At 48.3% G+C, this 25786-nt stretch overlaps 2 protein-coding genes across 20 annotated transcripts in view; one reads left to right on the forward strand and one right to left on the reverse strand.

Moving 5' to 3' along the window:
* Positions 1 to 8285, forward strand: part of HABP4 (hyaluronan binding protein 4) — a 49596-nt gene extending 41311 nt beyond the window's left edge. For all 3 annotated transcript variants that reach the window (XM_036991237.2, XM_036991238.2, XM_036991236.2), the window contains 3 exons: positions 1075 to 1246; positions 5718 to 5903; positions 7724 to 8285. In XM_036991237.2, the coding sequence (XP_036847132.1) occupies positions 1075 to 1246; positions 5718 to 5903; positions 7724 to 7780 (415 nt within the window). In that variant the 3' untranslated portion in view covers positions 7781 to 8285. The remainder of the gene's footprint in view (positions 1 to 1074; positions 1247 to 5717; positions 5904 to 7723) is intronic.
* The window catches only part of CDC14B (cell division cycle 14B), a 110698-nt gene continuing 87354 nt past the window's right edge, over positions 2443 to 25786 (reverse strand). For 3 of the 17 annotated variants that reach the window (XM_036991232.2, XM_073228808.1, XM_036991234.2), the window contains 2 exons: positions 23918 to 24034; positions 15992 to 19735 (listed from right to left, as the gene is read on the reverse strand). In XM_036991232.2, coding sequence (XP_036847127.2) covers positions 19699 to 19735; positions 23918 to 24034 — 154 coding nt within the window. In that variant the 3' untranslated portion in view covers positions 15992 to 19698. Of the gene's footprint in view, positions 3593 to 9240; positions 10360 to 10757; positions 11141 to 12233; positions 12405 to 13310; positions 13375 to 15991; positions 19736 to 20027; positions 20094 to 23917; positions 24035 to 25786 lie in introns of those variants that run through there. The other 14 variants (XM_036991229.2, XM_036991230.2, XM_073228813.1 and 11 more) reach the window with 12 other exon arrangements.

The following is a 25786-nucleotide window of genomic DNA, read 5'->3' on the forward strand; positions in this document are numbered from 1 at the left end:
ATTTGCATTTCCCTGATGCCAATGATGTTGAGCATCTTACTGGCTATTCACAGTATAGAGCTTCTTTGAGAATAGCCAAAGAAGCCTGGCCTATTTTTCAGTTGAGAGCCTGGCCTATTTTTCAGTTGCATCATTTCTTAATAGTTGTAAGAGTCTTTTATGTATTCTAGATGTAAGTCCCTTATCAGATACATGATTTACAAATATTTTCCACCATTCTGTGGGTTGTCTTTTTACTTTTTTGACAGTGTCCTTTGCAGCACAAAAGTTTTCGGTTTTGGTGATGTCCAGTTTATATGCTTTTTCTCTTGTTGCTTGTGCTTTTGGTTTCATATGTAAGAATCACTGCCTAATCCAACGGTGTGAAGCTTTATGCCTATGTTCCCTTTGAAGAGTTTTGTACTTCTGGCTCTTATGTTTATGGTGTAAGGTAGGGGGTCCAACTTCATTCTTTTTCATGTGGATCTCTAGTTTTCCCAACACCATTTGTTGAAAAGACTGTTCTTTCTCCTTAACCATTTTTAACCATTGAATTGTCTTTGGCACCCTGGTCAGAAAAATCATCTGGTCTTAAATATTTGTGAGGATTTATTTATGGACTCTGAACTCTATTCCATTCATATGTATGTCTATCTTGTTTTCTTTTAAAAACTCATGAATTTAAAGAGGGTGTTTACAAAAGTATGTTTTTGCCCCATTGTTTTATAATCTCTGTTTGCGGTTTCCTCTATTTGTTTGGTCCCAAAAGTGTCTCCTATTTTCTCTACAGTTATATCTCATTTTGTGCATAACGCCATCTGAGAAGGGAGTGCCTGGTGGGTAAGAGGAATGTTAATGTCATTGGGATGGTGAAGTTCCCATTTTTTTAAAGACTGTTTGAACACAGGAATCTTCAGTTGGCAATGATGGCATAAAATGATTAAAATAAGGAAGCTTCTGGTTCAAAGACTTTCTTATCTTATTTAGATTTGAGATGCACTACCATGAAAGTATGCTCAATTAATGGTTATAACTTTTCTTTGAGAAAGTAGGCATTTCAGACCTGTCAAAACTTACGATTATACTTCTTTGCAGAGCTCCTGAGTTGGAGGTAGAAGAAGAAGCTCAAGTTCAAGAGATGACCCTAGATGAGTGGAAAAATCTTCAGGAACAGACCAGACCAAAGCCTGAGTTTAACATCCGGAAACCGGAATCCACTGTCCCTTCCAAAGCAGTGGTGATACACAAGTCCAAATACAGAGATGATGTAAGCATGACATTTTGTATCTGGAGGCAAACCTCACTGTTAACTTACTGGGAACCACCTGGACCTCTCCACTTCTGTTCTGAAAATGGAACATTGGTAGTTGGCATTCTAGTTTCTACCTATGAGTAATCGGAGATGATGTGTGCCTAATTTTACTGTACCTTCAGGGTTCATTAAGAAACAGAATTGAAGCTTGACTTACCAGCGCTTAATACAGAGCAGTGGTAGAGCACACTCTGCCCAGCCCGGAGCTGTGCTGGCCTGGGCAAATACTCTATGTTAACTGCATTTGTTTTGTCTCAGAAGAGGTACAGGATGTATTGTGAGCATTGCCATTTCAAAGGGTAACGATCAGCATTTTCATTAGGTTGCCTCTAGTTCTCATTCTTAATAAGAGCGTTTACTTGGGAGTAGTGGATCCTTTTAAACTAGTCATAGTTCTGTGCTCCTTGAAGCCTTCCTGTGTGTGGCAGCAGCTCTGCCGCTCCGCACGGCTGCCGGAGCCCAGAAGGGCGGCATGAAGAGCTGACCACAGGGTCTGGCTGCTCTGGCCAGCTGTTCTGTCAGGATGCTCACAGGGTCCCTCTCTTGTGATGACCTTATTTTTCATGGTTTATGCTCAGCTCTTTACTGAAAGTCTCAGCTTTGAAAATATCTACCAGCAAAATGGATAAGGATGGTCGGTGAGTGAGTCATTTAATCCCATTGGTTAAGTTACTGAATGGGAAGGTACACTGAAGTATTTTAATTTTGAAATTTAGAATTTGCATCATTCAGTCACAACTGCTTACCTCAATAGCAGTCTGTGAGCAAACTCCCTCTCTGTTGGGGTTACTTACTGATACCCCATGTGAAACCCGAGAATTCGTTCTGTGTGGACTTGGCTGTGTCCCACCGACACTTGGGCTAGTTGCAGTCTTTGAATGAATACTTTTTTTTTTTTTTTGAGAGGGCATCTCTCATATTTTTTGATCAAATGGTTGTTAACTACAATAAAATTCAGTATAGGGGGGTCAATGCTCAAAGTACAATCATTAATCCATCTCAAGCCTAATTCTCGTCAGTCTCCAATCTTCTGAAGCATAACGAACAAGTTCTTACATGGTGAACGAATTCTTACATAGTGAATAAATTCTTACATGGTGAACAGTACAAGGGCATTCATCACAGAAACTTTCGGTTTTGATCATGCATTATGAACTATAAACAATCAGGTCAAATATGAATATTCGTTTGATTTTTATACTTGATTTATATGTTGATCCCACATTTCTCCCTTTATTATTATTATTATTTTTATTTTTAATAAAATGCTGAAGTGGTAGGTAGATGCAAGATAAAGGTAGAAAACATAGTTTAGTGCTGTAAGAGGTCAAATGTAGATGATCAGGTGTGTGCCTATGGACTAAGTATTAATCCAAGCTAGACAAGGGCAGCAAAACATCCACGGATGCAGAAGATTTCTCTCAAAGCAGGGGGGGTGAGGTTCTGAGCCTTACCTCTGTTGATCCCCAATTTCTCACCTGATGGCCCCCCTGCGACTGTGCCTGTCTTAGGTTGTTCCTCCCTTGAGGAATCTTACCCATCTCTGGCTAACCAGTCATCTTCCGGGGCCATACAGGGAAATGTAAAGTTGGTAAGTGAGAGAGAAGCCATATTATTTGAAAAGGTTAGCTTTTTACTTCTTTGCAGATTTATGCCCTGTGGCTTCTATGCCCAGCACTTGTCTCGAGGTATCTTTACCACCTGGAGGAATTATGATACTCGGTAAATTCGATATGAGGCACGAATTCTATTTAAGGGTTGTAATTAGGAAGGAAGAAGAAAAGCTATAGATGTAGCATATGGAAGAAAACATGGGAGGATTATTTCTTTGACATATCTTCTTGTAGAGTACCTTAAGTATGTATAGGTTTTAAACTACTAATTTGCACACACATATTAACATAATAGGAATACGGTGACTTAAAGCAGCCCATTTCTGGGATCTGTTCACATCCCATATGTTCTTTTAACCGTAGATAGTCTATAGTCATAAGATTTTGGAGCGCTACAACTTGCACCCCTCCCAACTCCTGGTTGAGTTCCAACAGTACAGATCTGGTCAAATTCGTTGTCTCACTGTATGCACATGCCAGCCTAGACATCTCCCTCCTCATTCCAATGGCAAGTCCAGGAAACGGTGGGGTGGACGCAGCCACAACCGCAGCATCGCCCGGATCCCTGTGGAGGCTTTTTGATGATCATCCCCCGGCACGAGTCCTACAGAGAGTGCTGATGCCGGAAGCTCCTCCTCATATCGTATCTTAGTTCATTTTCTGGGTAGCCAAGCTAGGCCTTGATCTTCTGCATAGAAACAAACAGACACTTTGACATGACCTCTATACCACTGTGCAGAACTCATTGGAGATCAGTACACAGGGACTGCTTTTTTTTTTTTTTATTAAGAGAAAGGAATATTATCAGAAAAGAGTACCTCCATAGCTGATCATCTGACACCCTTTAAGTGATCAACATTAAGGATATTTAAAGCATGCGTTGATCTTTGATTTACCAATAGTTTTATCCTATCAAGGAGTAATCCCCCTTTTCTTTCTTTCTTTCTTTTTTTTTTTTTTTTTTTAATCTTTAATCTACACTTACATGAAGAGTACTATGTTTACTATGCTCTCCCCTATATCAGGTCCCCCCTAACAACCACATTACGGTTACTGTCCATCAGCTGAATGAATACTTTTGACTAGAGGGTCACATAGGCTCCAGAAAACCCTCCCACCTGCCGTTTTGGGCAGTGTCCCTTAGCCTCACTGATACATTCTGAGCTGTTCCACTGCAAAGGGTTTTTGTACACACAGGAGGCCAGAGCCATATTCTCTTTGCAATCTCTGTGAGGTACTTTTTACAAGCCTATAGATGCTAGCTGAGCTGTTCTCTTCTTCTCCACTTCTGTTCTTTCTTGTTTCAGGGCACTGTAAATAAAACTTGGGAGTAAAACAGATGTGCTGTCAGGGTGTGAAATGCACAGCTGACATGTAGGTAAAAACAGAAGCTGTTCTTCCCTAATCCACACCAGATTCACCTCCCTGGCTCCGGAGAGAGGTCTCCTGGAATATTTGAAGCAACTGGGTTAGCTGAGTCATCAACCTTGGTCTCAGCAAAGTACAGATCTTTGATCCTGGTTAGTCTTATGGCACTGAATCTTACAGCAGTTCTGCCAGGAATTGTCCTTAAAGCAACATAAGCCAAATCTTGGGGTCACAAGTTGCTTTGCTCTGGACACTAAGAAACAAAAGCACTAGAATCCTACCTCTTTGAATTAGTAAGTTCAGACTCCTGGCAGCTCTGAGCAGGCTGTGGAGTTCCCCCAGCACTCCACAAGCTTCCCGGCTCAGGCACGTGGAGCTGGCAGTTTATTACCTTGCCTCCTTTTTTGTGCATTTCTACCAGAGTGCAGTTCTCCTAAATTGTTCTTCCCTTTACTTTCTTAGCTTCAAGAGTCCCTCTCCCTAATGCCTCCGCTTTATTTCAGTGTGAAACAAGGAGACACAAATGTTTAGCATGAAAAGTGCAGTGAACATGCAGCCTCATGGGGGCGAGGTGCTCAGGGAACCGTGGTTCCAGTTCCTGGGCAAGTCATAGGAGTGTTTGACATGATGGTGCTATGGAGTCTCATCCAGGAACACTGGCGTGTTTCCTGTAGGTTTATATATTACTTAAAAGCAGGGTTTTTTTGTTTGTTTTATCCATTATTATGAAGTAAAGCCACATCAAATTTACAGATTTATTTAATATATTTTTAATGAGATGAAACTTACTTGACCTCTTATAATAAAATGTATTTTCTTAAAGAACTTCAAAGAAAGCATTCTTAAAAAGCAGCTTGAGCTCTTCATGTAGCCTCAGTAGTAGCGCTCAGAAAACCATAGTCTTGTTTTGAATCAGAACTGTTCAGTGTAAATCATGCAGTTTTTAACATATGGTATTTGTAGTCAGCACCCACATTGAAAGGAGTTTCTTCATCAAGTTCTATTCTAGGAAGGTAATATTTCCTTATTTATCAAAGTATTTGTGAATAAGCAAAACAAAAGGCAGAAATTAAAACTTTTTAATTTCAGCAAAATACACCTATTTATATAACATGTATCTGTTATTCATGTCCATCCACATAGCTTACCTTGCTAAACTGATAGAAATTTGGTCTCATTTGAATAGTATGTGCAGAGTCTTGAGTATGAGGATGTGTGGCTGCAGACCACGGAGGCCACCTGTGCTGGAACCAGGGTGGCAGCGCGGTGTCCCTCACCCACTCCCGGCCCAACCCTGTAGCCCAGGGCCCAGGGCGCATCAGGGAGGCCACCTTCCAGCTGCGAGGCCATCTCAGCTCCACCGCGGTGTAGCGCTGGGACACTGGCCGAGTGAGCGTGCATGGAGACCGCCGTGCGCATGTGCCTGATGCTGTGCCGTGTTTCAGGTGGTAAGGGATGACTGTGAGGATGATGCCCACGTCTTCCGGAAAGCGGCCAATGACATCACATCCCAGCTGGACATTAATTTTGGTGACCTCCCTCGTCCTGGGCGTGGAGCCCGAGGTGGCACACGGGGAGGCCGGGGAAGGACCAGAAGGGCAGAGAACTATGGGCCCAGAGCAGAAGTGGTGGTGAGTGTATTCTAAGTCCTGGGCTATTTTCTAAGGGATGCCAGAGGGTCGGACACCCTGGGCCTACCCAGTCTGATTTGGGAGGGTCATCAGGGTCTGCTGCCCATCCTTCTGTCTAGTGTGGGTCTGAGGTTGGGTGTCTGGAGGGCGGTGTCAGCATCGTGGACATCGCTTGTATACAGACCGTCCAGTATCCCTGGCCTCTGGGAGGCCCACTGTGTGCTGCGAATGCGCTCAGTGCTGGAGAACTCACTCCTGCCCAGACAGGTTTCCCCCACGTGGGCTCGAATCAGATCGCCTGACAATCGCTTTCTGACTATGACTGGATGGCATGCCGCCTGCCCTTGTGCTTTCAGGGAAGGTAGAACCCCTCCCCGGGCTCCAGTGTCCTTGGGCCTCTGCGGTTCTTCCCGCTCCTTGGCCAGCACGGCTCTGCCTCTAGTTCCCCCGATGAGTGCGCCCTGCCCCACGGGTGTGTGCACCTCTGGGCCTTCTCCAACCCTTTGCCTGCTGGAACCTAGAGCAACAGGTCCTCTGATCTCACTTCCTCAGGGAGGGCCTTTTTGGCCACATTTCCTCCCACACCAGGTCACATTGCTTGAGCAAAGAATTTTATCTCTTTTCCTTGAAGCATTATCTCCATTTGTAATTGAATCCTTGCTGGTTTGATTATTGATCAGCGTCTGCCATCTTTCCAGTGGAGGCCATGCTCATAGTGAGTTCCCCAGTGGCTAGCATAATGTAAGCATATAGCTGGCACTTCACCGATGTTCTGTGAACAGATATACGAGTGCCTGTTTAGTGGGAGTCGGCCACAATGCCCTGTGGCTAGAATGGGCCACCGTACAGTCCTGGATATTCCGGGGCAGCCCCTGCTCTGTGGTTGGTCTTGGAAGTGTTCCCTTTGCTGCCAGATTCCCTCACTCCATGGGGTGGCCCCTGACAAGTGCCTCTACTTTGTTGCCCTTAAGCAAGGCAAAAACACGTTTTTTTCTGGGTAGAATTGAGACCAGGTTGGAAAAAGGATCTGTTGTGGAATAGAAAATACTCGCTCCTTTCCAATAGCAGTGCTCCAACTTCCTGCAGTGTGTGGCCTGTGCAGCGTGGTGATCTGGTGCATCTCTGCCTCTCTGCTGTCTGTCCCTCCTGCCACCCCCCTGTGCCCCTCCAGCTCAGGACCACCCCAGACCCAACCCCTCCTGTCACGCTGCTGTGATTCAGGGCTGTGTCCTCTTTGCTCAGGACTGAGGCTTATCTCCAGGACCTTCTCTTCAGAAAACTATGCCTGACCGTGATGTGTACTTTACCACCATTGCAGAGGCCACCCTGCTGTGGGTGCTCATTTCCAGGCCATCTGTGATGCTGGGCACACTGGAACTCTCTCAGTGTTTCCTCCCCAGCCCTGGGAGCTCCCCAAGGGTATGAACTGTCTTTAATCAACCATGTGTCTCCATATAGTAAACATGCTGTAGCATTCATTGGATGAGGGAAGTGCAGGTACAAAGGGTTACTCCGTAAGGACTGGAGGGGAGAGGCAGCGAGGCAAGTGCTGGCAGCCCTTTTGCAGAGGGGACAGCAAGCCTGAGAAAGGAGACATACCTCTGTGGCGTGCAGGCAGCATGTTGCTGCTGCTCAGAAGCAGCGCCCACCGGTGACCCTGTGCCTCTCTCCTTCCACAGGAACCTGCTTCTGCCCTGACTGTTCGGGCTGCACCCCGACTAGCTTCTCCCCTGGGTGAGGGCAGGCCCTGTGCTTCACAGGGCACTGCCAGAGTGGGAGTGGGTGAATTGGCAGTTGGTTTCAAAACTTTTCTTCTTTAGACACAAGACATTGCTCCAAACCCGGATGACCCCGAAGACTTCCCTGCTCTGGCCTGAGAAAGCCCTGCATCCCTGGCAGCTGACAGCAGCATGGACCTACCTATGAAGAGACTTTTCTTGCTGTGGGGAAGAGAATCAGACTCTAAGAACAATAGATGTTGCTTTTTCCCGTGTAGCATGAATTGGTTGCACTTTTTTGGCCTGGGGGTATGGACAGAGATTTCCCCAGATACAGAGCAGCAGTTCCGGTCAGGGCCTTAGCCTGGCACTTTCCCAAGAAGATGGGGAATGGTGATTATTTTTTTATTTCAGGAATTCCAAATGATATTGGGAATCATATCTAAAATGTGTGCACAGAGGTTATATTGAATCATCCACAGAAGTAAAGTAATTTCTAAGATAGAACCTACTGACTCCATAAGTTGTACAGGGAGTGGAAGGCTGCGTCTATTAGCAGTAGAGGAGATGCATATAAATTGGACCATTAATTTAAAGCAGTCACAGCCTAGTTTTCAGAGACCAAGAAATAAAAATGCAGTTGTATTTACTGTTTACTTGTAAATGTTATCTTCTCCTATAATTTTTTGAGTTCTTGTTTTAATTTAACCAATAATTCTAGGCGGCTGTTTGCAGCTACTGGTCACCACTCTGTGACAGAATTGGGGAAGGACTCACTTTTTCAACAGTGATTTAAACTACCTCGTGGATCCTGTGTGTGTGTACACACATGCACACACACTTAGTGTAAATGTGCATATCTAGTGTTGGGTGGATTTTAAGGTCAGCATTAAGCATATGATTTTTAAAATCATATTATTTAACCCACCAAATGAACAGGGTCCCCGGCAATATTACTACCAAATCCTTTTCTTCTTCTAAACTAGCATCTGAACTCAATAGGTATATACAAAGGCCCTCTGTCCGTGTTCTGGGCAACAGTGGTGGTTAGTGCCCAGCTGGCTATCACTGAGCACCTAGGTGTGTTCTCGCTGCAGCACCCACAGTCCCCAAAGTTAGGGGCTTGGGGTCGTGTTGGGTAAGTTCAGAGCTCTCAGCACTGCCCCTGTGAGGTGGCCAGCTGGGGGCCAGGCCGGGGCAGCTGTCACAGGTGCAGGAGCGGGGCCAGCAGCTCCCCCACTTTGCTGAAGAAACTGTGGGGAATGTTTGCCTGTCACACAGTAAACATGCCTGTTTGTAATCTGAAGCTTGGCCACAGGATCTATGCTTTTTCCAGCTTTGCTAAACTGTCTCAGATAGCTCTGAACGGGAACCTGAGTGTAAATAAAGGTTGGTATTTCCCTCCTAACTGTGTGTAGAAAGCTGAATCCTTTTCAGTCACACCCAGATCAAGAGGAGAATGGAGGTAAGGCCCCAGTGAGAAGAGTGGAGTTTTTTTGAATAGTCAGAGCTGAACCCTGGCCGTTCCAGCCCGTCCCAGACCTTTAGTGGGTGACAGTCTACTTTTGGACTATTGTTATTAATATCCAAGTACTAAGGTATATCAATAGATTGTTTTATTCCCCCTCTCTGGAAAAGATAGCGGACCTAAGTTCCCTGATCTGAGTCTTAGCATGAATATGAATGTCGGGCTCAGCCACAATGATGAGCTGGTTCAACATGAGGCTATCATCACCCGGCAGGCTCACAGTGTCACATTCAGTTGCTCCACCTCACCTTGGCTCTGAGGATGGCAGAACATCCCTCTGAAGTCCCCTCAGGCTGTAACACTTGAAAAGCCTGTGGCACTGGGTTCATGTATCTGCAAACACTTGTCTTCCCAAACACACCGAGGGCTCCTGTGCCAGGTGGCCGTCTTGGGGCCGGGTGTTTCCGAGCCTGCGGAGGGCTCCACTCGCCCATGGGGGCTACCCGTCAGGCTGGTTGGGCAGATGGATGGTGGGTTTTGTCCTGTGGGTGCCAGTCAAGACAGGAGAGGCAGAGCAGGGGAACCCTGACATGCCACAGGGAAAACCGGGCCGTGGGTGGAGTGCATATTCGGGCTTCCCTGAGGCAAGGCCTAACAGACCCCAGTGTGCCCCTGGGAAGGCCAAGCTCCTTGGAGGTGCTTGGGCCTTTGGGGGGCACACTTGTCATGAGGCAGGGCACATTTCCAGCTGGTAACTTACATTAAGCCAATTAGCCCCATAACAACGAGGCAGGCTTCAAGACTTGGAAAGCGAAGATAAGGATGTCTGAACTGCAAAGCCAGGTATGCGGGGTCCAAGGCTGATGTGGTCCCTCCAGAACTGAATGTCGCGCCGGCCCGCCTGCCAGGGTGACAGTGCCAGGGCCTGGGCTGGGGGTGCCTCACAGACAGGGAGACTCCCTCCTGCCTCTGCAGGGCTGGCGATGGGGCGCCTTGGCCCTGGGGAGGGTATCTGTGTTGGAAGGTTTTACTGCCCGGCCGGGCTCCTTTGAAAAGTTCATCTTTGGCTCCGTGTTGCTGATAAGCGTTTGGCATTTGCATCGCGTGCAAGGCAAGCCCCTCACAGCCCGAGCAGGCCAGCTGCCTGTCCCTGGGGTGTGCACGTCTCAGTCCTTCTCTGCTCACGGGGACACGGGTACTCCGGAGGTGACGGCAGTCTTCCCCTGGCCCCACACCATGTGGTGCTGGCAAGTCGTGGGGGCGGGCGGACCTGGGTCAGCAGCCGAAGGTCAGGCCCCCAAATAAAGCCAGGAACTACCGTCTCAGCAGCTGCTGAGGGAAGAGCCTGCCGCCTTCTCCTGGGGCACCAGCTTCCCAGCGGCTTTGCCCGGGGAGGGGCTGCCGCCGACCCCGCCCCCTACCTGACCTGCCCCGCCCCTCCCCGCCCCCCCACCAACGTGCTCAAGGAGAAGAGGCTTACCCCGGCTGCGCCCCAGAGCGGTTTGCATTTCTGGGGTAAAGGCGAGGAAGGGGAAAGCAGGTATCTTTAAAATCTTTGTTGTAGAATACAGCGCATACAACAAAACTTCCCGACCGCCAGCCCCTAGAAACCGCTCCCCGCGCCTTCCGAGCCCAGGCTGCACCCCATCGGTGTTGCCCTCCGGGGTGCCTAAGCTGCCGAGGAGGCTCTTCCAGGCGGCCGCTGTGTGGTCCCCTTGCAGGCTGGGTCACACTAGCACCCGGGCTGCGGTGGGGGGGAGGGGGCAGAAACCGGCTCAGCGCCCAGCCTGTGTCCTTGTCACATACCCTCGAACCTTCCAGTTCCGGGAAGCGGCGGGAGAGGTGGGGCAGGCCAGAGACACGTCCCTCTGAGGGGTCCTGGGCCCCCGAGCCTGCGCTGCTGTGCTGGCCACCCGGCAGAGGGGAGGAGGGAGGCCACCCCGAGAGGGGCAGGATGGAGGCCACCCCGGCAGCCCTCCTGGAACCACAGTGGAATGAGGAGTATCCTCAGGAAGCTTTACATGTCTCCTGCACATGCAGAGGGCACACTTCTGGGAACAAGAGACCAGGTTCAAGGTCGCCGGGGAGGAGCGGTGGGAACAGGACACCTGAGTTGAGGCTCTCTGGGGACCCCATGGAGCCTCGAGGACCACCAGCCCCCGGGGCCTCTCCCCACTCCCGCTGCTATGGGCGAGCCTCTTCCTTGGCCACCAGGTTAGCCGTGACTCAGGTGATAGGAAATCCCCAACAAAATGCCTGTCTGCTGGGAAGGAGAGGCATCGACTTGCACTTGAGCCTCCCAGGGGTTTTGCGATCCTCAAACATCCTCAGACAGGGAGGTGGGAAATACTTCCTCAAGGACCTTCTCCCACCAGAGATGCTGCAGACCCTGTGGCCCAGAGAGTGTGCCCAGCCCTAGGGGACCTCACGTGGCAGGTGACCCACACAACTGTGCTGGCGGCCCTGGCCCACAGTCCCCACCCAGACACTGGCAGCATTCGAGCTAAGGAGGATGCAGCAAAGGAGGAAGCCCTTTCTATGAGGGAGCTCTGAATTCTCAGCAACGCAAAATGATCCGAACTTGCTGGGTGGTGAGGGATAGCCAGTGGGAGTGGGCAGGGGCCTGGAGGGGCTTGCGCAGTGGGAAAGCAAGGTGGGGAGAAGCAACGTGGAGGTCGGGGCCTAGCGAGGGCGGTGGGAACCTCCCCCCACCCTGCTCCACCTGAACCCAGGGGCCTGTCACCAAGGCAGAAGGGTCCCTAGGCCAGGAGGGCATCCCCGGGAGACTGGAGAACAGGCTCGTTTACGGCTCACGGGCAGGGGGCGCCCTTCACACTGCATCTGCATGGACAGCGCCCCTAGGGGGCGCTTGGCCAGTGAGGCCCGGGAGGGTCTGCCTGCACCCTTCAGACATTTTCATCAACACTTCTGGGGAGGCAGACCAGCTTCCTCCAGACACTCACAGGAGCCCCTACCTTGAGAAAGTTCAAGAAAGGCTGTCTCCCCAAGGAGCTTGGGGTTGAACACACTAACAGCAAGGGTGTCTTCCCAACTCAGGGCACCTACAGGCAGGCTCAGCCCTGGCCCTGGACTGAAACCTCAAAAAAACCCAGTGGAAAAACAAGGCAACAACTCTTTTACTGAGAGGCTGAGGTAGGGCCCTGAAACACAGGCTGCAGCTGCACGTTGGGAGAAATTCCGCAGCTGGGCTCCCGGCTGTCCAGGAGAGACCGTCTGGAGGTCTAGTCCCCGCGGAGTCCGAGCCAGATTAAAAGTCTGTCTAGAAAGGTGACAGCCCAGGACAGCCAGCCACCGCTGGAAAAGGGAGCAGATCAGCACCAGAAGCCGTCTCAAGGGGTCACTGGGGGGCAAGGTTGCTTGAAGGGTGGAGAAGGGACCCCCCGGGGCATGCTCTGAACTCAGGAAGCTGCAGGCATACTTGGGGTTGGCCAGAGCAGAATCACCCTGACCAACAGTGGTTGCCCTGCCCAACAAAGCTGACAGGCCTCCATGCTACTCAGGACATGCCCGCTGTGCTGCCCAGCTCTGTCACAACAGAGATGGAGACAGCAGGCATGGGAACCCTCCAGGCTGCCACCTCAGGGAGATAAGCCAGGGCCAGCAGGAGGGCACTAGGCTTGCCCACCCAAGGCTCAACCTGAAGTCTCGGGGACCCCAGTCTCGGAGCACTCATGAACCTTACTCCCAGGGTTGAGCCCCGCCACCCGCTCTGTAAATGAAACCTTTCCTCCAGCCCCTTCCTCTGCCCACAGGGACTTGGCCCAGAGCAGAACAAGGCGAGAACAGCACGCCCTTGAGCAAGGTCCCGGCAGCGCCCAGCAGGGGAAGCCCCGCCTCCTGGAGGGGACTGCACATGTGTGGACACCAGGCTCACCAGGGGCTGGGGACATGCCTGGTGCTGAGTAGGCGGCCCTGCTGGGGCCACAACTGGCTGCATTCCCAGGAGAGCCCTATGCAAGAAATCGTCCTGCCTGAAACATCTTGTATTACATAGAGAAACCCACGAGAAGAACCATTGTCTTTCTCCAAGTAAAACAATGCATAGAACATACTATCCTCTCCACTTTTCCCATCCAAAGCCTCTACATGTTTAAAAATATGGGATTTGTGCATTTTAAGAATCTGTGGGGCCAAGCCCAGGGCCCTGCTGGTAGCCAAGCCACAAGGGGTTTGGCCCTGCGGGGCGGGAAGCCTCCTTACCTGGGTGTTCCAGTGTGGATGGAGCACCTGTCATCCTGAAGCATGTCAAAGTCATGCAGACTTGCTAGCAAAGAGATGAGATACAGTCAGACTCATGGCAAGGTAGCGCAGAAGGCTCTCTGTCCCTTCGTGGGCTGGGCCAGCGTCCCAGTGAGGGGCCCAGGGCTGGCGGAGGAAGCTGGGTTTGCCCAGAGGGTCCACCTACTCTCCCAATAAGCTGAGCAAAACGCAGGGACACACCGTGCAACTACAAGACAACAGACCCTAATCATAAGGGAGCAACTAGAGCAGGGAGTGACAGCAACCTGGGCCCCAGGGCCCCAGGGCGTGACCAGCTCAGCTGTGTCTCAACAGCTGCTGGTGAGGGAGTACAGGGGGCTGCCCTTTGTCACAGTCCTGTGGGAGAGCATTTAGGCAATATTTGTATTTTTAAAAACACACACAGTATGTGGTTTAGTATGTGCCAGGCACTTGTTCTTTGTAATGAACAAATATTAACTAATTTAATCCTTATACAACCGTATTAGCCCTAGTCATCCTGGCCCAAATCATATAGCTGATAAGCAGCAAAGGTTTGCACCCAGACGGTCTGGGTCCCGAACCCATGCTCTGAAACTAGAATTCTACTCAACTGCTGTGACAGTGTACTTCAAAAGCTTAACAGTTTTGTGTATCTGTGACCTAGCAACGTCTTTTTAAAGACTTTGTCCTAAGAGGATAGAATTCCCTCAGCACCAAGTAGTTCACATCCAAGTACGGTCATGCAGCTCCAACAGTATGAAGTGAAGCCACCTACACGGGCAGCGATGGGCAGAGACTGACTGGGGGTCATGGCATGAAGGTCAAGGCAACATTCTGGAGAATTCCTCCCACCACCCTGCCCTCTGATGTGCCACAGCCACACTGAGATACATAGAAGAGGACGTGGCAGATGGATGCTTTGCTGCGCCCTGGCCCCGGGACGGTGCTAGGGCGCCCCACACTTTACAGCTGGACAGTGAGGGTCTGGAGGCAGATAAGGGATCCCCAGTTACAGAAAAACCGGAGCTCGTCTGAGGGGGCACAGCACTGCTCCTTTTGCATCACCTTGCTCTCACCCTACACTCGTGGAGCCTCGTGAAGGGGTCTTTCCACTTAACCTGCACCCCCACCCTGCCTCCAAACAAACCAAGTTCGAGACTTACCTGCAGCACCTGAGTTTCTCCCTTCAAAAAAAAGTAAAAATATTCTGACCTCTTTTAAAACACTTATACCATTACCCTTGCATGAAATTATGTTGCAGCTACCAAAAGTATCGGATACTGAGGGGCCAAAATCTTATCAAAATCAGTCTTTACTAATTATCTAGAGAAAATGAATTTATCAAAAGCAATGTGCCAGATAGTTTTAAACATTTTGCATATATAATCTCATTTAATTCTCATACTGTTAAGAATTATTTTTATCCCCACTTTACTTAAATGGAAGCAGAGATTAGCAAGTTGTCCATGCAGTAGAATGGGCACTGGATGGTGTGGCTGAAAACAGGAGGAAGCAAGGGGTCTCTGCAGCCTGCCCTCATACTGCACAGCCCTGAGGGCCCAGCCTGGGGTTTCATGCAAGCCTTACAAATTTCAGGGCCCTCCAGCCAGACTGCCTCTCACAGCACTCGTGCATCGAGCTGCGCAGCCCACGCCAATCCACTGAGCAGCTGCAGGTCAGCAGTGGGCACACAGCCTATCGCCAGCCTTGGGGCAAGCCCTGGGGGGACTGGGAGATGCTGAGGCTCCCAACAGAGGGCAGAGTCTGCAAAGCACACTCTGGGGTGCTTGTGCCCGGTGGGAGTGTGGACAGAGGTGGCACAGCAGGGCCCTGTGGTCTGTTCTCACATCCTGGCGTGAATCAAAGTTAACTTCCTTAGGAAACTGGACAGCTCTCCCTAACCAAACAAGCTCCTATGTCCTAGACACACACAACCTCTGTGTAATGGTGTGGGCATCAGATCTGGGGTCCTGCCCAGTGAGAGCGCATCAAGGGTGCAGGCAGATCAACAGCACAGCGGGTGGCATTCTGGGAAGACATGAGGACGTAGAGAGCTCCAGCCCGGTCCCCCCTTCAGTCCTGACCTTAGCAGGTAATGTGAAGGTACCCCACCTATTATCTACAGGACCCCAGAGGCCTGATTTACACGTGTCTTGTCTTTAGTAACTGTTTCCGGAGAGCCAAACCCTGCTTGAGCAGGTGGTGGGTGTGCGGGAGGAGCCCCACCTCAGGCTTATTGGGGAAGGTGTCATAGAATGAACTATGTCCTCGACAATTCCTAGTGGAGGCCCTAACCCTCCATACCCCAGAATGTGCCCATATTTGGCGACAGGGCCTTTAAAGAAGTGATTAGTTAAAAGGAGGCTGTTAGGATGGACCCTAATACAATCTGCTTGGTGTCCTAAAACACGAGGGCACACAGAGACTCCAGAATTAGAGCACAGAGAAGAGCCCAAGGAACAGGGCACCAGAAGCAAGCCCCACTCAAGAAACAGTGCTCTTGGATTTCCAGCCTCCCACACTGTGAGAAGACTAATTTCTGTTGTTTAAGCCTCCCAGCCTGTAGTATTTTACTAGCAAACTAACACAGAGGGTTGCATCTGCTTCACATTTTAACCACTGCCCACATGACTCAGAATGGCAAGGCAATGAACCAAGACTGTTTGCTGAATACCTTTAATGTGATTATAATAACACAATTTCCACTATTTGGTATTTTGTATAAAACCAGTTACAATACATAAGATTTTCAAACGTGACAATATGTATCAAACTACATAGATATGCAAAGTTTACAGGCCATTATGAAGCTTTTTCTTAAAAACACCTTCAGGAAAATAAACACTCATTCAACCAGGTCTCTCAGGTTTATAAAATATGATTAGAAATATACATTTTAATTAAAAAAATCAAGACATTAATTGATCAAATACTGATTAATCAGTTACATTTTAAAACTTTTAATAGTCTGTCCATGAGTGCAGGTTAGATAAAAGTCTGCAAATTATTATTATAAAACTGCAGTACAATATCAGAAGAACGCATCTGCTGACAGTTAATTCTACTGGGCAAGTAAGGAGGTAACTTCTTGCACAGAGCAGGTGAACTGTCCAGGCTCTGAAACACATCTGCGCATTTCCACTTGGTGACATGGAGAACACTCAGATTAAAGAGAAGTAAGATCAGCGGCTGACCTCACCAGGACAGTTTCAGTGGGAGAGAACTATTAAAGAATTAAACCTTGTTTTTAAAAGTTGTTTTTGATAAGCACTGCTTTCCAAAATGCAATGATTACTTTAAAAAATATATGAAGAGATGCAGTCAAGCTACTTTCAGAACAAACATCAAAGGCGTGCACTGCTTGGTCCCGAGTGGGGGCTGAAGCACAGGGAAAACGCCAGGGCTCCCGGCTACGGCGCCCAGGGCCCCGGACGGGCTGCAGCACGCTCCAAGGGCAAACACATACGCCTTGAGAACACTTGGGAACTCATCCAAAACCTGTCTGGGCCCAAGAAAAGAGGTAGAAATCACCCCTTTGAGAGGCGGCAGAGGGCAGGGAAGGAAGTGGGTGGGTGACAGGCTAAGGGGTCAAGTTTAGAACAGAGAAATTCTGGAGACTAGAAGCACAGAAGGCTGCCTGGAAGCAAGTGCTGGATAAGGAAGGCTACTTGTAGCAAGGTGCTGCCCAGGGCCGCCCCCTCTTCACGGACAGCTGGGAGAGAATTCTAGTTTTCTTCAGCATTACAAAACAGAAGCCTATCTGCATTTCTAGGTACCCAGTTTGCCAGACACTGGTCCTTTGGTCTGTTCCCCACTTGTGATGATTTGAGCCCCCAAAACCTTCAAGGGCACCTAAAAATACTCCTCCTAATTTTAACTCCAGTGGAAACTGTCTTGGGGTAGTTCCAAAGCTATTTAAGGCTCTTAAGTTTAAAGGAATCTCTCCATCTGCCAGGCCCTGTTCATATGCCACAGCAACAAGTCTTCTGTAACAAGGACTTGTAGTTAAGAACCTCGGAAGATTCTGGGTGAGATGAAGTTTTGGTTAGAGGGAAAGCAAAAGTCCACTCATGCACAACAAGAGGAACTTTCCTTCGTCAGGCCCGGGACTGCCTGGATTCGAGGTCTGTGCTGGGCAACTTTAACCACCTACGGGGATCGACATGCTGGAAGCACAATCTTAAGTCCTGTGTGTTTAAGGACTGAACACCTCTTTACCTAATCACTAGTTTCCTCTGACTCATTTCAGTGAGTCTGTTAAATACAAGCATTTTTAGAAAGAGCCACAGTGATAGCAATTCTGGCTGGAAATTTGAGCAGCCAACAAGAAAAGGCAATTTGTAAAATAAAAAGTACTGTGGTTAACACTGAAACCCGGATTTCTTCCTCTTGGCCAGGACACCAGTGGCTTATTCACCATGAGGGAGACAGTACACTGACTTGCTCTGACATGCGGGAAGGCCAACCGAGGATGGTTCCAACATTAGTATTTCAACCCAGATTATTTATGCAGGAGATGGCCTTTACAAGAGTCAAGGGAAGAAGAGCTGCCCTGAGAATGCAGTTTTATGCATGGGCACACCACAGTCTGAGTATTTAGTATTGTCTCCCAGGACAAGTCAGAAAAAGGAATGCTTCTTCTCCCACCCAGAGCTAAATAAAGGGCAGTTTTCCCATCAGGCAAGTGGGTCTTTGTGTCTATCCACTTCCAGAGACAGAAAACCTGCTGAGATCTGCCCTCAGTGTTTAAAAGCTGGTGTGACCCCACCCCTACAGTGCCTGATGGGGGGTGCAGCTTGTCTGGCCAAGACAAAGGCATCTTCCACCTTCCCCGCAGAGCCAGCCCACCTTACAATTCACTCCAGGAGGGTAAAGTCCAGAAGGACCCCTGGCCTTTCAATTACTTTTTGCATTAACAGGCATTAATCTGTGTATTCCAGCCACTTGTTACTCAGCAGCTTTTAAAATGGAATTTCCAGCTGACCTGATGCACTCACCCCGTAATAGGAAGGCATCTGCTTTCTACTAGCCGTCAGATTGCACCAGGGCTGCCGCTGCCTGTCCTCCAGGCTAGGAGGACACGCAGTCATGAACACCCTCCACTTCTTATGATGGACGCAGCCAGGGTAACTGCAAAATATTCTTGTATCTGGGGCCCCACTTTTTTTAGCATCAAGTAGATTGTTTTAGCGCTTGGGTCCTACCCAGCGAGAGCGCATCAAGAGGGCACGCAGGTCAACAGCAGAGCGGGTAGCATCCTGGGAAGACATGAGGACATGGAGAGCTCCAGCCCCAGTCCCACCCTGCCCGGTCCCACCCTTCAGACTCTGCTGTGCTTTGCAGGGCCAAGGGGAGAAGACACTGTCCAGTTAGGAGCCACAGTCCCTGACCAAAGACAACGGGAGGCTCCACTGCAGACACCTGGCACCCAGGTGCGAGAGACTCACCCCGCAGCCAAAGGGCCTGCGAACGGCTTAGGTCCATCACATAACAAGACAGTCCACAATGCTGCAGAGAGACTTGAGAAAAAAAGCAGTACCTCAATTTTGTTTCCAGGGGAAACACCAACCAACAGTGTGGGTTTTTTTATGCATGGAAGAAAATGTGACTAATCTGTATGACTGGGCAACCAAAAATGGGCAGCCTCGGTGTTCTTCAGGCCCAAACCTCCCACCAGCAGCCGCGTCTCCCCTGGAGCCTCCAAAGCTCCCACTGGCATTCCTGCAGGTTCTCGCTTGTATCCAACATGCGACAGTCTGAAAACACGGTTTTCACAGTCTTGTTAATAAAGCACTCTTTGGTGGAAGACAAGCAGCTTGGGTACTTAACAGTTACCATTACAACAGTATTACAAATATTACAGTGGAGATGATTAAACCAGACAGTTATCAAATTACACAAAGTACCATTTCAGTAATGCCTGTTTTTCCTTTATAAATTTGGACACAGGGTGAACAGAAAATAAATATGTTAAAAACCTCCATAAGATCCTCAGTTCTTCTGAAGGCCAGCAGCTAAAATGATTGCCATCACAGGGACACACGTGTACCACGCAGACGAGTCGGCTCTCCTGGGAACAGAGGGCTTTGATATTTACACCTGAGAATAAATTTACAACAGCTTTTCTCATCCTTAAACTGGAGACATTCGACAAAAGGAGAGCTGGGCCTTCTCCAAGACATCACTTGTACCCAAGCTCAAGTAGTTACTCAAACTCCAGTGGACACTGTCCTCATTGAATAAACTTCTTAGGTGGAAAGCAGCTAAGGCTTTTGCAATTTTGTTTGTTTCCAAATAAAGTGTGCCAAGTCCAGCTGTAGGTTTCTGTTCCTAGACTCTTCCTTCAGTTCTGGCCACAGGTTTCTACTTAACGCAAGACTGTTTTAGTCCTTGAAATGGAGGGACTACAGGAGGAGAAAAAAAAGGATTTTACCAGGAATGCCTTTAGTGGCCTGTATGTAATTATCAAAGACAAGGAAGGCAACGTAATAAAAATACTGACATGCTGAAGAGTCTACACTTGGTAAAATTCTTGAACAACAAATACTTTGGAAAAAACAGTACGATGTCGACCATAAAGTATAGACAAACGGGAGGAAGGCAGAGCAGAAAAAGGTTCCGTTCTGCAAAAAATAAAAATAAGTAACTAAAAGCAACAATGGGAGGGTGGGCAGAGCGGCAGAGCAATGAGAGTACCATAGTGCCAGTAAGGGCTTTGGCGGCAAAGCCTTCCTTGTCCTTCCTTCCCTCTGAGGAACCAGGCTGTGGGACAAGTGGGAAGAACGAAAAGATAAAGAAATGTTATCGAGGGTCCCCAAAGCAGAACTTGGTCACAGAAAGAGCTCTGGCCCCCAAAGCAGTTTGCAGGGGAGCAGCGTGCGAGAGGCCCCTTGGCTGCACCTCACCCTCACCTCCCTTCTTCCCTTCTCCAGTTTGTTAGGTTAACGTCCAACTAAATAGCAACTCCCCAAGAAAAACTAAAGCAGAGGCGTCAGAGAAAGCCCTTTGAGTCTGGAGGCGGCCCTCACACTGCTGCGGCCGTCTCCCAGCACAGCTCATCTCTGTGGATCACTAGTTTGCACAGACCCCAACGAAGCCCGAGTGTAAAGGTCCAGGCAGCCAGTGGAGCCAAGCAGGAGAATATCTGGAATTTCAGAGGGAATTATCCTAGAAGATAAGAGGTATGGATGTGCTCTGGGAATGAGACAGTAACGAAGTATTAAAGCGCATCTTGTGATGGAACAGACACTGAGATCCAAGACTCTGCAGGACAAGAGGCAGTGACAGGCATGGGGAGGTGGAAGTCACCCAGGAGACTTGATAAAGGCCAAGGATACCCTGGGTGCAGCTACTCCCAGTGAAGGGCTAGTGAAGATACTCACTTTCAGAAGCCACATAACGTGCCTGAGCATGTATCCTCCCCACGAGTATGAACAATTAGGTACGAATACCCCAGAGCAATGACCATAGGTCAGCCTGGCACGCGGAGCAGAAAGTGATGGTTCCCCATGATGCAACATGGAATAAGAGTTACCTGTGTATGACAGTTTTCACAGAAAATGGATGAAGTTGTACTTTTTAAAAAAGAAAAGACTGCCCCAAATGAACAGCGTAAGCTTACAGCAACGTGCATGCAGTGGGATGTGGCGGGAGGATGTGAGCTGAACGGAGTGACACCCTATGAGGTGGAAGCAGGTTCTCAGCCGGAGATGATGAAGGAATTTTCGAGGCTCTCAAAGAGCTTTCCAGAGCGTTCATGCGGCCACACTGAAAACTGGCCAACGCTTCACTGGGTTTACTCATTCTTCCAAAGAGAGATGTGAACGCAGACTCACAGCATCCCCAGCATGGGGGCGCCCACTTATTTACTTCTTTAGACTCGAGAAAGGGGGATGAGGCAGGGGCCACACAGGCCCTGTGCACCGAGGGCTGGCATGTCACCAGGCTTTAGCTTTAGATGTGGTTTAACTTGGTGACCATGAGGGAATAGGAATAATCATCCACCAGGAGAAATGGGGTGGCATTTTTTGCCAACAATAAAGATTTGTGACAATACTGGTATTTTTTCAGCCTCTACAGAACTGCTCTTTTAATGCATTTGTGGAGAAGTTCTCCAAAGTGAAGCAGGCATACCTCCAAGACCCTCCGGGGTGAGTCCCAGCATACTTCAGTAAGGCAGCCATCACAGTAAAGCAGGTCAAATGAGTTCATGTTTTCCAGGGCATATGAAAGTTATGTTTACAGACACTGTAGTCTGTGAAGTGTGCAACAGCATTATATCTAAACAAATGCGCTGACCTTAATTAAAAAACCCTTTATTGTTAAAAAATGCCAGCCATCACCTGAGCTTTTCAGCAGTCACAATCACAGATCACAGACCACCGCAACAAATATAGCAATGAAAAGATCTGGAATTGCCCAAATGTCCCAAATGTGACACAGAGACACTAAGGGAGCAAATGCTGTTGGAAAAATGGTGCCAAACAGACGTGAGCAGCCCAGGGCAGCCACCACCTCCACTGCAATGACGCAGTATCTGTGAAGTGCAGTATCATGAGATCAGCCTGCAGAGTCTCTCTGTGAACTGTCAAAATCTAAGGAGCCAAACTGGTGGAGGAGAGTTTAGGTGAGGTCTCCAACCTGAAAGCCTCTAAGGACAGAAGAGAAGCTGGAAGTGAAAGGCCAAGGCCCTATGGCAGATGGTGATGACCTCTGGCAAATGGTTCACGACGGTGGCCTCACAAGCGGGCCACCGCACGGCTGCGTGGGCTCCCGTCACTTCCCAGAGGCAGGGAGAGGGGCCTGTCCACAAGGCATCTGCCTTTGGTGAGCTGTGCGGGCTCACAGGCAAGGTGACGTGAGCACAGGTCAGAGCCTGGCAGGAGACGGCGGCTGTCGTGCCCGGAGTGGGGGGGTGAATGCTGTGAAACCCAGCATTTTCACTGCTTTGCCCTCTAGAGCTCTCAAAGGCCCTCCTGGGACTTTACATGAAGTCTCTGTAACTGCCTGGAAACAGCTTTGGGCCATTTCAATACCCAGCCAAACACACGCAGTCTGGACTCTAGACCCCACAAAGCATCCATCCGGGGACCAGGGGTGATGCTCGCAGCCATCAGGAACCTCTGCGAGGGACACATGCTTGGATTGCTGCATGAGACCCGGAGGGAAAGATGCACAGGCCCTGCCCCGCAGAGCCATGGGGACGGATGGCCCTCAAGGGCCACCTTCTGGGCTCTGCCTCCTGTAACCTGAGGAGTGCAATGCACACAAGCGGAATTAAACGTGCGAGACACACCCCGCTGCCACGAAGCCCAAGCCAACTGCCCCTGAACAGAGTGAGCCCGCCACTCAACAGTCCACCACCAGCAGCTGGCTTGTTCTATAGATTTTAATGTCCAAGTTAAAATACCCCTAATTTCCCCCCATTTATTGTAGAAAAGTCAGGAGGAAAAAAAAAAAGGAAAAGAAAAATCCCAAACTGTCCTAGCAACCCAAAGGCCTGTTTATACTATGGCATAGCTTTCTTTACTGAACTTCTGTACATATAGAGAAACTTATAACATGTCCATACATCTTACATTTCTATATACATAAACTATATTGTACACTTACAAAATTAAAGTACCACTTTGCTATTTTTGTGTGTCGCTATTTTACTTACTGCATCATGAGCATTTATTCAGGTCTTAAGATTTTCTTTAAAAATATGATTCTCAATTTTTTTAGCATGCCTCTTTCTCACAGTAATATTCTGCTTTTATGTTATAATGTACCTAAATCTTTGACTTTTTGTCTGTATTTTTTTTGTATTCTTCTCAAGTGGAACCAGTCAGTAAAAAAAGAATAGGAACATCTGATACCTTCCTAACAAAAAACTTAAATTTCTCAGTCTTGGGCTGGTGCCCACTGTCACATGCTCACATGTGTAAACATATGAGGTTGCACAGAGGAGGAGCAAAGAGAGGAGACTGCAGAACTGAACAGTTCCTTCAAAAGCGCACAGAGCCTCGGGTAAGTCAGCCTGTACCGGCTGCACCCACAGGCCCGCTCCGCCCCGAGACCACTGAGGGCCAGGCGGCGAGGGCAGGGGAGCTGTGAAGGACACGTAAAGCCTGGCTCGGATTCTCTTCCAAGACGCTGGGCCCCGCGGGCCTTGAGCAGAGTGCCACATGGCCTGTCTGCACAAAGCGAGGATGCAGCACCACCACCCCTGAGTTCTCACAGTCCTGTCACCACACTTGTTTGCTGCTGAGTTTGCACGGTTACGCTGCATCTGATACACACACAGACAGACTTCCTCCCAGTGCTGACAGAGAGCTTTGGAAAACTCAAGAACTTCTAAGTACAACATTCTCAACTCTCCCACCGTATGACCCAAATACATTTCCAGTGCTGAGAATCACCTCTGAAAAATAAAACAAACCCTACATTAACATGGTTCAGATTTTTTGACATGACAGACAAAACACATGCAATTAACTTCTCCTCCGAGGGCCTCTGTTTTTTCCTGTCTCCACGTCCCTCTCCAGAACATTAAACTGAGAAGCCACTGCTGGGAACTTTTCAGAAGAGGATTCTTTTCTCACCTTTTAAAACTGCTTTTCCTTGAAGCAGACCTGGTGGTCCTTTTAGTAATGCCTGCACTGCCAGAAATCTCAGGTTCAGGTGTTTTACAGCTCTGAACACTGGACTGAAGAATTACTCTGAAAACAGTTGGAAAAAAATTAGATTATATTCACTGAAACCATTTTCAAATACTTGACAGAGGAAGGCATTTTTTGCACTGTGGTGCAAGTTATTTTACTGAGAATTCATAGGATTTTCCACTAACACATCTGCCCAAAAAATCCAAAACACATTTTTACATCCAAGTCTTTTGAAATGAAGCATGAAGCATCTCGTTTCCCTCTGAAGGTTGCGCCAAGACAACCAGAGTATCCTTTGCTTTTGGAACATAACCAGGCATTTAAACCAATTCCCACACCCAGAAAAATCAATTAGTGAAACAAATGTTTGTGTCCCTAAAAGTAGTTACTTGGAATTCTAGTCATGAAAACAAGAAATCATTTAAAAACCCCAAATTCTAAAAACTATGAACATAAATATCTATGTAATAATCACTCTTCAGAGCTGAAAGTATGAGCTTTTTATATAACATTTCAAATATTAAACATACGTTCAAGCAGAAGTTGAGCTTTGTATAGATTATAACTACTTACTAAATCAGTATCAACATGAAAGTAAGACTTTAAATTTTGTGCAACCTGATTTAATTAAACACTAAAAAAACCTCCAAAAACTGATGATGATGCCTATGGGAGCAGACTGCCCGGGAGGCAAAGCCCTGAGTCAGGAAGAGCACCCTCAGATGAAACCCACAGAGTGTCTTGTTCACAGCAGAGGGTATGTTTTAATTCCTCATCAAATTATCAGAGAGGGAAACATCAGAAGATTTTATATGCAATTCTTTCCTTCATGACATAATGAGTGAAACCCTGAATTGCATAAACACACATTTTTATATACTCAACTTTTACTGAGTAAGAGACACTGACTTAAAAAAGCCTTTTTCCTGTCATATCCCAACAGAAAGGTGAGTCAGCCATAACCAATCATGAGAACCCAGCTCACAAGAGTCAAAAGAAACCATTTCAACTAACAGGCATCCTACATCCCACAGCTGCGTGGCCACCATGTTAGTTAGTAAACAAAGCCAGGTCCTTAAAATGCAGTGAAGATTGGTAAACTTGCAGCGTCTTAGTTACGACACAAAGCAGCATATCTGACACTTAGGGACATGATAGCTTGTCAGCACTGAGAAAACCAAGGGTGTTATTGTCAGGGCTGGCATCTGAGGCCTGGGCTTTCCAACTGCTCGGGGAAGGGGGAGGCCGTGGAGGCTGGGTCCTCCGCCCGGCGCCCCATCCCACGTGGTAGCTCTGAACACCGCATGAATCAGGCCTTCAACCTCAGAGAGAAACTGATCCTGTGAATGGGCCAAGGCCTGCTTCAGGATTTCTCACTACAATTCATCATCCTAAATATTCGGTGTTCTAGCAAAACAGAGAGCGTGCAGAGCCTGTGTGCAGAAGCAGAGGCAGTACCAACTGCCCAACAAACTCCACCCCAGAAAACAACAACTTACTTTTCAGTTCTTTCTGATTCCATAGTGTGAGGGGGAAATACTAAAGTGAGTCTCCTTAAGGATGGGGATCTAGAATTCTCCCGCAAAGAAAAATAAAATGGAAAAAAACGACTGTGGACGCGTCCCCTACTGTTCCTCTTGTTACAGGACACAGTTTTTATCTCCACTTTTACAAATGGAGGGTGTGAGATTCCATTTGGCTTTTTCTGAAATATCACACCTACTCTTCTAGTAATTTAAAGCTACTTATGGCCAAGAGTATAGACAGTTATCATATTGCAAGATCATTAATATGACTGAACATGCAAGC

The sequence above is a fragment of the Manis javanica genome, chromosome 2 (genome assembly GCF_040802235.1).
Source record: "Manis javanica isolate MJ-LG chromosome 2, MJ_LKY, whole genome shotgun sequence".
Lineage (NCBI taxonomy): Eukaryota > Metazoa > Chordata > Mammalia > Pholidota > Manidae > Manis > Manis javanica.